This window comes from Mauremys mutica, chromosome 1 (assembly GCF_020497125.1).
Source record: "Mauremys mutica isolate MM-2020 ecotype Southern chromosome 1, ASM2049712v1, whole genome shotgun sequence".
Classification (NCBI taxonomy): Eukaryota; Metazoa; Chordata; order Testudines; family Geoemydidae; genus Mauremys; species Mauremys mutica.
The window spans coordinates 317,609,478-317,625,006 of NC_059072.1; the positions used below are offsets into that span (position 1 = coordinate 317,609,478).

Sequence of the window (15,529 nt, forward strand, 5' to 3'; positions counted from 1 at the left end):
CAAAGACAATTTGAAGAAGTTCAGTATGACCACAGACACCACCTTCTACACAGAGGGCCAGAGGAGTAGTCCCTTCACAGTTGTGTACTCTGTTTTTGGAAGTAAAGGGTGAATGGAATGCCAAAGGCAATACCAGACCTTAAGCTCTTCATCAGATGCAGAAAGAAGACTCCCTTCAGGAGGGAACATTCACTTCCATTTTGCCAATGATTTCTCAGAAGAATTTTGATTGTATTACAGTTGCCTGCCAACATGAGCCCATCCATCCTTCTCACCAAAAGGTACTCAGGTTTTTCTACCAGAACAACAATTACAAAGGGCCACTGCCCTCTGCACAGCCCCAAATATATTTATAAACGTTTAATAATTGTGATGGAGGACTTAGAAAGGAAATCCTTTTGCCTTCTCACAGAACACATTCTGAAAAAGGCACCAACCAGGGAAGAAACAATTCAGAAGACATCAAATATGATAATCAGAGAGCATGTAGCTTTATTTATCACCAGTTTAAGATAAAAACAGTCTCATCTTCAGCAGGGCCCTAACTCAACACCAAAATATTCTGAAAGAAGACAGGTTTAGATTTAAACAAGGTTTAAGATTATGAGATCTGCTTTCTGATCATGCAGAATGAGGGACCATGTTCTCCAGGGCCCTTCCTTTCTTCAGCCACATAGTGAAACTTTAATGAGAGATCTGAACTTGCAGGGATGGAGAGCTCATAGTTGGAAAAATTAAAATCCAGGGAGTTTGGATGATGCAGAGAAGAAACCCCAGTGTAGATTTCTTGGATCTTTGAGCAATAAGCTTTGCCCTTCTGTACCTTTGAAAATATATCAAGGACATATATCTCCTTGTGAGGTTAGACAATAGTGTAACATACCTTAAACAAGGAGGGGAGTACCTGCAACCAGTCTCTTAACTAAAAAGCCATTCACTTCTTCTGTGAAGCAGAAAGGGATATTGATTGTAAAAACACCTCAAGAAAGCAATCTGGATTTATCTGAAGAGAAACACGCTAGTGAGGAAATATACTGCAATATTTGTGATCCATCATCCATGAAGAAGAGGGGGAACTAAGCCTCAAAGTCTGCTATAGCAAATTGGATCAAAGCTGGTATACTGCTAAGGATATTCCTCCTCTGGAAAGTATTGCAATTCATTCTATAAGATTAGTGCTTATAACCTGTACTGAAAAACTTTGGACCTCCTCTTGTATGATTTAATACAGTAGTATTAATGTATATGTATTAATGTATTTGTCTGGTGATATGATATGGCTAGAAAATTCAACCACCCCCTTTATTTTGGTCCATTTATAATTCTAAATTTAACAGAATGTATACTTTACCTAGCTGATCACTGGTATTTCACCTATCTTCTTTCATTCATATTATTCTTGTGCAGGAGTGATCACATGTAAATAGTTAACTTTGAATATCTAGTTAGTTGTCATGCTTGGATGTTCACTTTTTCTAACTGTAGCGCTTTGGAAGTGTTCATATGGCCATATGTTCTGGGAATGGAGCTACTTAGAGATTTGTCCTCCTTCCATCTTTTAGACTGCTTCCAAACTCTGAAGACTGTATGGATCACCTAATAGTAAGGACTGCTAGCCCTGTTATTAGAGAAAATAAATTAACAGGTAAGAACAAATTATTCTTTGCACACTTGTGTAGCTTTCTATTCTGGAATCTCAGTGTTTTACAAATGATAAAAAAACTTCTAACATCCCTATGAGGGAGGGAGTTGTTTTTTCTATCTTACTTATCATTAACCTGAACCTGGTATAGTCACCTACACCCATGCAAAGTAGATGCTAAAGGTTATTATTTTGATTTGGTAGCCTTTTACACCCACTTTGCACTGGTGTAAATGACTACACAAGTTGCAGGGAAACCAGGGTGATTCAAGCCTAGAAAAGTTAAGGCCCAGATTTTCAAGCATTCATTAATTTTGGATGCCTCAGCTTCTGCCCAAATTGATGTATAGAGCCTAATTTTTAGAAATATGGTGCACCCACAGATCTAATTGAAGTCATCTGAGGCACCCAAAATCAGTGGACAGTTCTTTGAAATATTGGACTAAGAATTTTGGTCCAAAGTCACTAGGGTATGTCTACACTTAAAACGGTATAGCAGCACACCTGCATTGCTGCCTATGCACCGTTGTAGTGCTTCAGTGTAGTTGCTTGCTGCCCATGCCAAAGGGAAGGCTTCTCCTTTTGGCATAGGCAAGCCATCTCCCTGAGAGGCAGAGGTAGAGCAGTAGATCTTGGTTCTATTTACAGCTTTATTACAGCAAGAGACCTCCAATGGAATTCTTCTGTCGACCTATCATTGTCTACGCTGGGGGCTAGGTCAGGATAGCTACATCTCTCAGGGTTGTGGATTTTTCACACCCTTGAGAGACGTACATATGCTGATGTAAATTCCCAGTGTGGACTAGCCCTCAGGAAGTCTGTTGCAAAGCTGTAAATAGAACCCAGATCTACTGCCTCCTACTCTTGACGTTTAAGTTGCAGAATAGATCATGCTTTGTGCCTGAAATATAGCTATGTCAGATAAAGTAATCCATATAGGTAAAAACATACATGGCATATAATGTGTTTTTAGATTGGACTACTCTATAGACATTACTATATGGGGAAGGGTGACCTAGAGGTTTAAATAGGGTGTGTGGGGAGGCAGGAGACATGGATTTGATTCTTAGAGACCTGCCACGGCTTGATATCTAATGTCTCTGTGCCTCACTTTCCTCATCTGTAAAATGGTGTTATTTATCATATAGTAATTCATAGTGTGTAGAGTGTGCTGATATCTTAGATAGAAGGCACCACAGAAATGTGTGGTGGCTGTATTATGATGCTCTGGGAGCATCTGTCTCAGCAACATGAACCATTTACTAAGGGTCAGTATTTGCCACTGGTGTAACAAAATGGCCTGCTGTCCCCTTGCCTTGTAGCAGCAGGAGCCTGGGGGGTAGGGTGTGTGGGGAAAGGGTTCTCAAAGCAGGTCTCTGGGTGCTCTTTGGGGAGATAGAAGTGGCTGTGCGGTTGGGGGAGCGAGGCGCTCTTTGGCTAGGCTGGGAGTGCATGGTTGCCTATGAGCTGTTCTCCTCATGCACAGCAGCACTGCACTAAGTCTCTCCGAGCTGTACATCCCGCCTCAGCCAATCTCCCCTCCACTCACTTTTATATTTGCGCGCCCTTTCAATCCTCAGTGACGTATCCCGCTCCGCGGCCAATCCGTGGCGCCCTCTGGTCAGGACAATGGAAGGGGCTCCACCAATTAGATTGGCCGCTGGCTTGGCGGCCGCCAATAGGAGCGGGGCTGTGTTGAGAGTAATGTTACCAGCGCTGAGAGCGTGAGGAGGCTGCGTATCGATCCCGCTCTCAGCCATTGCGGTGCATTGGGCTACAGCGAGACCAGGCAGCACTGGGGGCCAGCGCGAGCAGCCGGGCAAGTGTCTCAGCGCCTGTGGCTCGCTGCTGAGTGACCGAGTGAGTGTGCGAGCGAGGGAGGCGGTGAGTATCCCGGGCCGGGCTGCGCGCTCCGGCGCCAGCGCAGCGCTCGCTCTGCCCCGGCCACACAAAGGCGAATTAGGCTGCGTCTGAGGCAGGCTGTTGGCGGGCGGCGGGGCCCGCGGGCGGGGCGGGAGCCGGCCGGCCGGGGGGACGCGGGCGAGCTCGTGAAGTGGGAAGGGAAAATCTCCCCGTCGTGCTCGGTCTTGGGGACTGGGAGGGTAGGGGAGGGGGGGCGGCGCGGCGCGGGCGGCGCCTCGCTGCTCCTGGCGTCCTGCGGCAACTATCGCCGCAGGACCGGGAGGCCGGGCGCTCCCCGGCGGGGCTGCGGCCGGGCGCGGGGCCGTGTCGCGGCGGGCGAGCCGGAGCTGCGCTCGCTGGAACATGGCTGACGAGCGCCGTGCGGAGGACGCGAGGCGCGGGAGGGACGGAGGGCGGGGGCGCAGTTCGGAGGAACTTTTCCAGCCGCCTTTTCTCCCTCCGCCAAGGCCGCGGCGGGGCTTTCCCATCCGGGGCGAGTGGCCGCCCGCCGTGTGCGGGGCGCCTGGGGGCTGCGGCCGGACCCGGCCCGCTCGCCGGGGGCTCGGGCCGCGCTTGGAAGCGCGCCGCCCCCCTCCCCCACCGCTGTCATGGCTGAGCGTGCGCCGGGCGCGCACACAAAGGGAGGCAGGAAGGAGCCATGTTCTCTGCGCGGCAGCGGCCATTCCGGGAGGCCGCCGCGCTCGCAGCTGGCGGGAGCGGCGGGGCCCGCGCCGCTGCCGTAGGTAGACTGGGAGCCGGGGGCCCTGCCTAAAGCGCGGCCGCACCCGAGCTGCCCCCGCGCACATTTCAAGGGGACTTTCTCTCATCGTCAGGCCGTTCGCACAAAATGGGAGGAATAGCGCTGGCGCTGCTGCCCTTGCCGGGGAGCAGCCTGCGCCACTGCAAACCTTCTCCCAGCGCGCACGGGAGCGGGACCCGCCGCAGCTCTGCCTAGAGACTGATCAGACACGCGCTCCCCGTTAGACACGACAGAGGGGCGCAGGCTTTGCAGTGAGGGTGTCTTAGCCTGAGAGCTCGTCGCAGCGCCAGCCGTGGGCTTAGTTTAGATCCTGCAGTCGCCTCTGTACGCTTAACACGAAGACATGATTAATAAACGCAGGGTTCCCCCCAGCAACAGCGGCGCACAACACAATTTAAAAAAAAATTGTGTTTAATTCTTGGGCGTGGGAATTGGTTATACAAGGGAAGCCACAACTGTGCCTTCAGATTTAATAAAATACATTAATCTCCCCCTCCTCTAAAGTTATTGCCTCATGTCTTTCCAGAATGCATATAGCTGGAAGATTTTTGATGCAAACACACACACTGTTCCCTTTCTCTTATTTTGACCCCTTTTGCAGCATTTAAAAAAAAATTTTTTTTAAGGGGTCTTAAGTTTTCCTCTGCCTCCTAATGTTCAAGATAGCTGGAAGATGGCTTTTAAATGCAAGTTAATATGATAGTTGCAGGGTTTTAATTGGGGTGTTTAAGGTGAAAAGACATTTACAGTGTTAATAAAATGTGCTGTGGAATATGAATTCGCCTGTTTCATTTTTTCTTTATTTTCCTCTCACTTCCTTTCTATGAAAAGGAACAAGTGAACCCCCTCATCCCACCCAGGTGTCGGTAAACTATCCTTGAGTGAAAGGGTTGCTCTGGAAGCATCTCCATTGCTGGCGGGAATGGCTCCTGGTTCTACAGTCTTGTTTACTCAATGGAAACTTCAAACCGGATGTGTTTAGTCACAGAGCAGAAATCTGTTTGTCCATACGCCAAACCGATCGGAAATGCTGCTTCTGTGGCAATACATGCACACACCACCCACTTGTTTCACTCCTCTCTGGAAGAGCAAAGTTTATGCCGCAGTGGGCTGGAGATGTTTTTTCCCAGACTTATGGAGAAATTATCTACCTTGTGTGTGAATGTGGTGCAAAGATATTTTTCCATCCAGTGTACCCTTTAAAAGATATGGGGATGTCTGCTCATTGAGCAATCTTACATATGTCATATATATAAGTGTCATGCTTTTAAAGCCATTGGTTGGAACATAACATGTTTCAGTGCTGTATTTAATTCCACTGTTTCCAGCTGCACATTGTAGGGAGAACAGATTTTTGCAGTATAATTAAAGTGGAAAGTAACTTGGCATATTCTTTCTGTACTTTTTTCATGCAAAGTTATATTTGTACAGCATTTTGAAAGTGGAAAAAAAAAAGTGAAAATATTTTATAACCCAACAGGCTGATCAGGATAGGATACTGTAATATTTCCCCCTGCCCCACAATAATTTCTCTGTTTAAGCCTTTCTAGCCCTTCATTAGCTGAGGGGAGCAACTTCCCTTGAGACTAATGACAATACTTGATTGCTGATGACTCTAAATATAACAGGAAGACTTTTTTGATAATAGCCAAATGTCTTGAAGATGAGGTTGTTTGTATTGACCAGGTGATCTTAAAAAAAAACAACAAAAAACCCAACCTGTAATAGCAGTCCTTTTTTTGCAAGTTATATATAGTTACAGCCCTCTCCTAGAAAGTTTGTATATAATCTGAGAAGTCCTCTCATAAAAGTTAAGAAAACTTCTTCTATAGATCTTAGTCAACAAACTCATTCTTCTCAACTTTGTATGGTTTTGTTGGAGTCAAAAAATAGTTTTAAAAGTTTGTTTTTCTTCTGTGTTACAGAAAATCAGCAAAAATGGGCAAAGGTGATCCTAAGAAGCCAAGAGGTAAAATGTCTTCATATGCCTTCTTTGTGCAAACTTGCCGGGAGGAGCACAAGAAGAAGCACCCAGATGCTTCAGTGAACTTTTCAGAGTTCTCAAAAAAATGTTCAGAACGGTGGAAGGTAAGATAAACCAAAAAAAAAAGTGTTAATTTACAGGATTACAGCATAGTTTACTTTAGATGAATATCAATTCAGTCTTAATTATATTTACTTACATTGTTCAAATACCTGTGAATGCATTTCCTGCCTTTAATGTTCCTCCCGCTACAGTTTGGAATGGGATCGGATGCACTTTTAAATCATGCACTCACCCCTATTTATTGTTTTATAGACTATGTCTGTTAAGGAAAAAGGAAAGTTTGAAGATCTGGCAAAGGCTGACAAGGTTCGTTATGAAAGAGAAATGAAAAGTTATATACCACCCAAAGGGGAAACAAAAAAGAAGTTCAAGGATCCTAATGCACCGAAGAGACCTCCGTAAGTAGATTTCCAGTTAGTGTATCTTCTACAAGAGCATTGCATTGAAATGTATACATAAAATGGTCTTTTAAAAATCCAAGTTAGAGGATTTGAAGTATAGAAGAGTACACAATTTCCAAATGTAGTGCTGCCAGTAACCACATTTAAAAATCAGTTGGATTTAGTGTTACAAATACCACATTATAAAAAGATCAGATCAGGCTGGAAATAAGATGTACATTTTTAACAGTGAGTGTAAATAACCATTGCAACAATTTGCCTAGGATTGTGGTGGATTCTTCATCACTGACCATTTTTTAACCCCAGATTGGATATTTTTCTAAAAAACATGCTCTAGGAATTATTTTGGAGAAGTTCTATACCTCTGATCTACAGGATATCAGACTAGATGATCATAATGATCCCCTTCTGGCCTTAGAATCTATGAATCTATAAATCTGGTCCATTTCAATTATCGTTTACTTGGAACATGACATAGAATTGTTGGAATAGATTATCTTTAAAAAATAAACCCATACTGTTATGATCAATGTTGACCGTTTTTATTAACAGAATTTTGCTAGCAGCCAGACGAAATAACTCTAGTTTAAAACAGTGGTAGAATATTAGGCCCCAGTCCTGGAACCATTCTGGCAAATGCAGAACAATGTCCACACAGAGTCTCTTTGAAGTCACTGGGGCTCTGAACCGGCACAGGGACCTGCGTACATGAAACAGTTTGCAGAATTGAGCCTTTTTCCTTAAAATAGGCCATACCACTGAAAGATAAATGTGAAATTATCATGATACCAAGCTTGTATGGTGCTAAATCTTTCCATTTTTAAAATGGAGCAAACCCTAAAAGATAAACTAAGAGTGTGGCTGGTACTGACATCTGGAAATCCTTCTACAGTAATCATGAGATTATTTTAATATTTCCCATGAAACAGTTTGTATGGTCCTTGTTCTCAGAACTGTTAAAATCAGAGAAACTTGGTGGGGTTATGCACAACATGGGAGTGTGATTTCTAAAGCGCACTAACGTGTTGCACATTAATTGGTCAGTGTAGACCGTGCTGGTGCACACTAAATGTTCCCTAGTGTGCTTTAACATAGTATTACTGTATCATGTAGTGAAGGTCTCAAAACTTGCTATGTCTAGTACAATAGTTTAACCTTTATACTTAAAATTACGATTTTTCTTTTCAGTTCAGCTTTTTTCTTATTCTGCGCTGAATTTCGTCCGAAAATCAAAGGAGAACATCCTGGTCTGTCCATTGGAGATGTTGCAAAGAAACTAGGAGAGATGTGGAATAACACTGCTGCTGATGATAAACAGCCCTATGAAAAGAAAGCCGCTAAACTGAAGGAGAAGTATGAAAAGGTAAATAATAGGATTCAGTGTGAGCCAAGGGTTCTTCCCTGTTCCAATTCAAATTTGAATGATTAAATAATTGTAAGTAAATAGGTATATCTCCATTTATTTATCTCCATAGAACTGGAAGGGACCCTGAAAGGTCATTGAGTCCAGCCCCCTGCCTTCATTAGCAGGACCAAGTACTGATTTTTGCCCCAGATCCCTAAGTGGCCCCCTCAAGGATTGAGCTCACAACACCGGGTTTAGTAGGCCAACGCTCAAACCACTGAGCTATCACCCCCCCCCCGTTTTTTTTTTTTGGCAAAATAATAAAACATCTCCATGTGCATAAATTAATGAGTTGTGTGTATCAAAGGACTAAGTGGTGATTGACTTGGTTTTTAAAAAGAAAATTCTTCTAGAGTACTCTGGCATTGTACGTCACAAATATAATTATGAAAATATCAGATTACCTTAGCATCTAGCGAGAGTGCCTCTAATAGCATGTCCTTGTGAGGATTATGACACTTTCTTTCATCATACTTCAGATCTTATCTTTTGATATTTTAGTACATATCGTTGTATCTGTTTTGAATAATAAAAGTAATGGTTCATAGCAGCAGCTGATTTCTGCAACCAGTTTGCAGTATTAAGTAATGCCAATAAGGAAAAATGTCCTCTTTAAATTTGTTTGCCACATACTGTTGAAGAAATAGTCATAGCATATGTTCATATTAATTATCTTAAAGAACAATTTTTAGTTTACTTTATACCTAAAGGGTTAAATATTAGAGGACAAGATGTTTGTATTAGGTGTGTATTCTGTTGCACCCACTTTGTGTTAATTTCCTTCAAACAAGTAACATAGCTATTAATGCATGTTAGGACGCCATTGTCAATCTATTAACTTGTTTTCTTGTATCATTAAGGCTAAATCCTACTTCAGTGATAGGAACTCTATTTGAGTAATAGGGCTATGGAGCAGTGGCAATGACATTTTGATTTCCATATTCCCATCCCAGGACAAGATAGCTAAGGGAGAGAGAGATGTATGATGGGATACATACCAATTCTCCTTTACAAAGGAATAGTATACATCCCTGGCTGTTGTGTATTGCACACTTTAGCATGTATGCTGAAATCCTGATCAATAGTGTCTCCTTACTGGCAAACAAAACCAGTTAAGGAGTGGGGGCTTCTAGCACTAGGTAGGAATCATGCCCTGCAGATACACCGTGGGTTAGAAAACTTCCTGTGTTAGTCCTTTGAGTGCAACACGGCATAATTTGCCCTTTAGTATGTTAATTATTCACATATAAATCTACATTTTTGGTATGATTTAAACAAAGAGTAAATTCAGAACTGCAAGTGAACTTTCCCCAGTAGTTTAAATTATAAATTGACTGAAGCATTTTAGTTTAGGGCTATTTTAAATATGGGGGGAGGGGAGGGATCTGAAGCCACTAACTTTTACTTGCAGCTGTTTCTCCCTTTACTGATATCACCCAAATTTGTCAGCAAAACTTGCACATATGCTTGGGATTTGATCTGTGTAAAGTTTCCTTCTAGAGCAAACTAATGTCTGAGTTCTGAAAATCTGAGTTGGTAAATATTTCACTTAGACCATTAATATTAGTTAGCGAATGCCACTTCTGAAATAAATTACTAATTTTAAGAGATACCGAAAGAACTGCAAAGGGAGCAGTTTAAAGAATACTGTATGGGAGGAACATCAAGATTTAGGCCGTCTGCGTAAAGGTGTTGCCCAGTCATAGGTTTAATATATGCTAGGATAAATTATATTCTATACTCCTAATTTTTTGATAAAGCCAGGGGTCAAACTGATTTTTATGACTTGATATTCTATTGGCAATCATCTAGCTTCATTTTATGATTGAAGTTTTGAAAAAGTATGAATTTTGAGTTTTATGCAGTGTAAGCCTATAGAATACATTTACTGCACACAGAAGGTGGCACTGTCTACTCTTCAAAGTTCTTGTACCTTTTTTGTTTAATAAACTTCAGTTAAGCAGAATTTCATATAATTGCATTTCACTGAGGCATAACATTGCTAGTATTAGACCATGTCATTCTGATGTGTTGTGGATGGCTAATTATAATTTTATAATATGTTGTATGTGTGAAGATGTAGATATCTCAGTGGTTACAGCATATCTGCAAATTCTAAACTTTCAAATAACATTTAGGCAGAGCTCTTCTCTGGTTAAATCTCTTAAAGAGATCCTTTTCCCGCTTCTCTTGTCAAGGATATTGCTGCATACCGGGCTAAAGGAAAGCCTGATGTAGGAAAAAAGGTAGTTGCCAAGGCTGAGAAGAGCAAGAAAAAGAAGGAGGAGGAAGAGGATGAAGATGATGAGGAAGATGACGATGAGGATGAAGATGATGAGGAAGATGACGAGGATGATGAAGATGATGATGAATAAGTCTCTTCTAGAGCAATTTCTTGTCTATAAAGCATTTAAACCCCCTGTACACAACTCACTCCTTTTAAAGAAAAAAAAATTGAAATGTAAGGCTGTGTAAGATTTGTTTTTAAACTGTACAGTGTCTCTTTTTTTGTATAGTTAACACACTACCGAACGTGTCTTTAGATAGCCCTGTCCTTAGTGGTATTTCAGTGGCCACTAAACTTGCCTGGTACAGTGTGGGGGTTGTAAATTGGCATGGAAGTTTTAAAGCAGGTTCTTGTTGGTGCACAGCACAAATTAGTTATATATGGGGATGTAGTTCATTTTTCATCTTCAGTTGTCTCTGATGCATCATAAAAATAATTGTTGTTCTGTTAACTGAATACCACTCTGTAATTGCAAAAAAAGAAAAAGAAAAAGTTGCAGCTGTTTTTGTTGACATTCTGAATGCTTCTGAGTAAATACAATTTTTATTAGTATTGTTGTCCTTTTAATAGGTGCCCTTGAAAGATCATAATTTTTCTTTTTTGAGGGGAACTCCTCTTTGCTTTATTGTATGCCCATTTGGGATCACGTGATTATTACAGTTTTCATCTTTTCATATAACCAGCTCATAAACAAAGCTTTGATCTGCATACCCTTCAAAATCATGATAGGGTAGGCAAAGAAATATACAGGCATATGACAAAACAGAATTTTCTTCCGTAACTGGAAACAAACAAAATCTTATCCAACTGATATTTGCTTGGATTTTGTGAAATGTAATATTGAGTTGCGTAAGTTTACCAGTCTTGGAGAGTTGAGAAGTATTGAATTCAATTTTACAGTATGGAATACTTCAGAAAAAAACCCTCTAAAATGTTGTCCTAGAAGGACCAGTAGGAAGGGTACTCTCATCATGGTGTGTGGGGAATTTACATGTGACTCCATTACTATGTAATGGAAGTTGTATTTGTAAATCTCTGGGCACTTTTAAGAGAGAAACATGCCCCTAAAATGTATGAAGTTAAAAATGATAAAAGTACCATATTACTTTTTTTTTTTTTTTTTGTGACAACATAGTGACGGCTATGGACTTTATACCATGAAACGCTCCTGGTAGTAAATAGCCCACAAGAAAGGAATTTACTTTCCAACATTTTTATAAATGGTACCATTATTTGTTAAATCTATGTAAATTCATATTTTTAATCTTAAAATTCTAGTTTTAGCCCTTTAAACAAAGTTGTATATTGTCTCAAACTAAAATGAGATAAGATGTATTTTTCCTGTTAGGTTTTATACCGCACTATTCATGTTTGCCCATTTATAAGTTAAATATAGTTGTATGGAAAAGTACATTTTATTAAATTTTTGCATTTAAAAAGTGAAATGTTTAACTATGATATACCAACAATGTCTAATTTGATCAAATATAATTCTCTTCCAAAACCAAAGCTAAGTTTTTTGCATATTCAGTAAAACTTCAAGTGCTGGCAACTGTAACTATTTTCACATATACCTGCTTACCAGTTTGGGGACAATTTGGCAATTTTGTGGTTATAAAATTATGGTTCTCAAGTGCCAGTGTTTAAAAATAGCATTGTAATTTTACACGCTTTTGTGATGGAGTATTGTTTTGTTATACAATTTTGACTTTCAGATTCTTATTTCAATTTGCATTTGTTTATGTATAACTTCAGGAGAAATACTGAACACCTGAATCCTGAATGATACTAATAAACTAATAATTGCAGAGGTTTTAAATATTTAGTTAACTGACTTGCTTTTTTGTATCTTGTAAAAATTTACATATTTGCTTTCAGCCTCAAACAAAAGAGGAGTTGCCAATCAAAAGATCTCTTCATGGAGAGCAGGAAATATAGGATAGATAAACGTATTTAAATATTTGTGATTAGAATCCTATAAACTTATTTAAATATTTGTGATTAGACACTGCTCTTAAATCATAATTCACTAGAAATAACCTTTTATACAGTAGATTTTGTTTCTCTTGGACGTGCTGGAGAAAATAGATTTGATATTTTTTTGTTCTCAAAACAAGGGATATGTGTTCTAAATCCATGATTGACAAAACTAAAACTCAGAGTAATTACTCTGTCTCATAAAATGGGTGGTAAGTGTCTATTTGCCAGAAAAGGACAGTAGTTCTCTTGCCACAATTGTCAGTGTCTTTGTCTTCAGTAGAGGTGAAAATGCAGGAAGAAAAAACTCCCAGCATCCCAAAGTATGTAAGTGGTGGGGGATCTGTAATAATTAGCCTTGGAAGAATTTGATTATTTTTTATAATTTTGATGGATAGCAATGTTTGTTTTTAAGCATTTTTCTACTTTTATCAATTTAATTTTAATAGTTGGAAGGTTACAATAATTTAATGACTAGATGTTGAGATTCAAAAAATTAAAGCCTTATAGCCATTAAAACACATTCTCAACATGTCAAAACATACAAAGTAAGCAGCACTTTTTTTAGTGTTTATCTGTAAATTTTGATATGAATGGAAATATTTTTCACTGGGTTGCAAATGTACAGTGAAATTTGACATTTACATATGAAAATTAATCCTTCCAACTCTAATTATAACTGCTATCTTGAGAACAAGAACCAAAGGTAAAATTTTCATAAAATCTAACTACAGTTAGATCTCTGGAGCTTTAATGGATCTCTCTGAAATACTAAAGGGCTAAATTCTGCCTTTGTGTGTGGGGTAGTGTAAAGGCAAAATTTTGGTTTAAGAATATTGGTTGCAGGTATAGTAAAAAAATTCAGTGAGATAGTTTTTGAAGCTGAAAGGCATCTTTTCTTTCCACATATAAAGTTTCATTCTTGTTACAGTATATCTCAATATAGAACTATTACTGTCCTAAGATAAAATATACATCTAGGAGATGGGAGTTGGGATTATAAACTTAGGGTAGGTCCATACTTACCCGCCGGGTCGACGCAGAGAGTTCGACTTCTCGGAGTTCGAACTATCGCGTCTAAATTAGACGCGATAGTTCGAACTCCGAACGCGCTCCTGTCGACTCCGGAACTCCTCCACCGCGAACGGTGGTGGCGGAATCGACGGGGGAGCCACGGAGTTCGATCCCGCGGCGTCTGGACAGGTAGGAAATTTGAACTAAGGTAGTTCGACTTCAGCTACGCTATTTGCTTACCTTAGTTCGACCCCCCGCCCCCGTAGTGTAGACCAGGCCTTAGAAACTGGTTCTGCAGCAGCAATAAATCAATCTAGCTGCAGGACTGTTCTGAGGCCAGTTATTGCTGACATCTTTGCATTTGCCTTAATATGATCTGTAAAAGTTCCTGATTGTGATTGCTAAAGAATGAGAGATGCAGCTATTTAGATACAGTACATCAGTTACAAACACCTCAGGAATGGAGGTTGGTTGTAACTCTGAAATGTTCGTAACTGAACAAAACATGGTGGTTCTTTCAAAAGTTTACAACTGAACATTGACTTAATACAGCTTTGAAACGCTATGCAGAAGAAAAATGCTGCTTTTAACCATTTTTAATTTAAATGAAGCAAGCAGTTGCCTTACCTTGTCAAATCTCAGCTTTAATTTTTTAGTAGTTTGCATTTAACAGTATTGTACTGTATTTGCATTCCCCCCTCCCCTTGCCTGATTATGTATTTCTGATTCCAAATGAGTGTGTGTGGTTGACCGATCAGTTTGTAACTCTGGTGTTCATAACTCTTGAGGTTCTACTGTATGGTTCTCTATAAGAGCCATCTATTAATGTCAAAACAACTGGATACATGTTCTAAAGACTTTAACCTTTTATATAAGAACTTGCTTTTGGGCTAGGACATTGCTGGCATATGGAATCTGGTATTTAGGATAGGGGAAATATTTTGCATGAAGATTGACTAAGGAGTAATATCTTATTTCAAATTATGGACTCATTTGTAATAACTATTGGTTAGTTTTGGATTTCTCATAGATCTTGAGGCAAGCTGAAGTCCCCCCTCCCCCACACCTAATTTTAGAGAATTCACATTGTTTTTGCACTGATTTTAACAAAATATATAATTAATAGTTACACCAATACAGAGTCATAGGTCCAAGCTAGAGGGTTGCACCAATTTAACTAAATCAATTTTTCTACTGATTTTAGTTAAAAGTGCAAAATTGATTGTAGACAAACCTTTAGAAATTTGAGGTAATGGGTCTCAAATGATTCCAGGTTTCTGCAGCATAATTAGGACAATGCTAACATCTCTGAGCCTGAACCCTTTTTAATGGCTTTTATTAGTAGAGCAAGCCCATCAAGAACATAAGTAGGGGCTGTGCACAAATTGACTTTCTCTTTGACTGCTATTCCAAATTTCTATGAACTTTAAAAGTACCCCTAACAGGAGGATAACCTAGACAGCTTTATATAAAATAGAATTAAAACTTTTGTTGTTGTGGGGGACAAAGCTGGAACAGTTTACCAACACTTACTATCCTGAGGGCTAAGCCTGCTAGCCAGGATAAAATAGGGTGACCGGGACTGTCCTGATAATATCAGGACATCTGATTTTAGGGGACTTGTCCTGGGTCCTGATCTTACACTGGTTGGGACGCCCTTTGTCCCAATATTGGTGACCGTCCAGACTGCAACTGCGGCAGCGCTGCTCACGGCTTCCTGGGGCAGCTCCTGGCACCCACCTGCTGGGAGGAGCACCGCATGCTGCAGGGGCGGGGCTTGCAGGTGCCGGGAGCAGGCGGAAAGCCCCCCCCCCAGATCCAGAGGGACCAGCCTGCTGGATGCTTCCTGGGATGGGAAGCACCCCAGGTAAGCACCACTGGGACTCCCCACCTCACCCCCTGGCAGGTCCCTCTGGCTCTAAGCATGCAGAGCTCCCCTTCCCCACCACCCGCTGGTGCCTGCAAACCCAGCTCCAGCAGCTTCCATTGGCACGTTTCCTGGCCAATGGGAGCCATGGAGCTCGCGCTTGTGGAGTGTGCGGCATGTGGAGAGTCTGGAGACTCCCCTTGCCACTCTCACCCTAGGAGCCAGAG

The 15,529-nt window shown here is 40.9% G+C and overlaps 1 protein-coding gene across 2 annotated transcripts; it reads left to right on the forward strand.

The window, feature by feature from the left end:
* Positions 1-3,345: 3,345 nt before the first annotated feature.
* Positions 3,346-12,263, forward strand: HMGB1 (high mobility group box 1). Of its 2 annotated transcripts, none has more exons than XM_045016659.1 (5): positions 3,346-3,526; positions 6,230-6,392; positions 6,604-6,749; positions 7,941-8,115; positions 10,356-12,263. In XM_045016659.1, the coding sequence occupies exons 2-5, from the start codon at positions 6,243-6,245 to the stop codon at positions 10,530-10,532; spliced, it is 648 nt and encodes a 215-aa protein (XP_044872594.1). In that variant the 5' UTR covers positions 3,346-3,526; positions 6,230-6,242; the 3' UTR covers positions 10,533-12,263. The 2 variants fall into 2 exon arrangements, with proteins under 2 accessions (XP_044872594.1, XP_044872590.1); XM_045016655.1 differs by lacking the exon at positions 3,346-3,526 and adding an exon at positions 4,138-4,283.
* Positions 12,264-15,529: the final 3,266 nt, after the last annotated feature.

Excerpts from the sequence above, each read along its gene's own strand:
- HMGB1 (XM_045016655.1), top strand. The coding sequence starts at position 4,153 with ATGGCTGAGCGTGCGCCGGGCGCGCACACAAAGGGAGGCAGGAAGGAG. Across the intron at positions 6,393-6,603 it reads AATGTTCAGAACGGTGGAAG|ACTATGTCTGTTAAGGAAAA; the intron begins GTAAGATAAACC and ends ATTGTTTTATAG. Across the intron at positions 6,750-7,940 it reads AATGCACCGAAGAGACCTCC|TTCAGCTTTTTTCTTATTCT; the intron begins GTAAGTAGATTT and ends TTTTCTTTTCAG.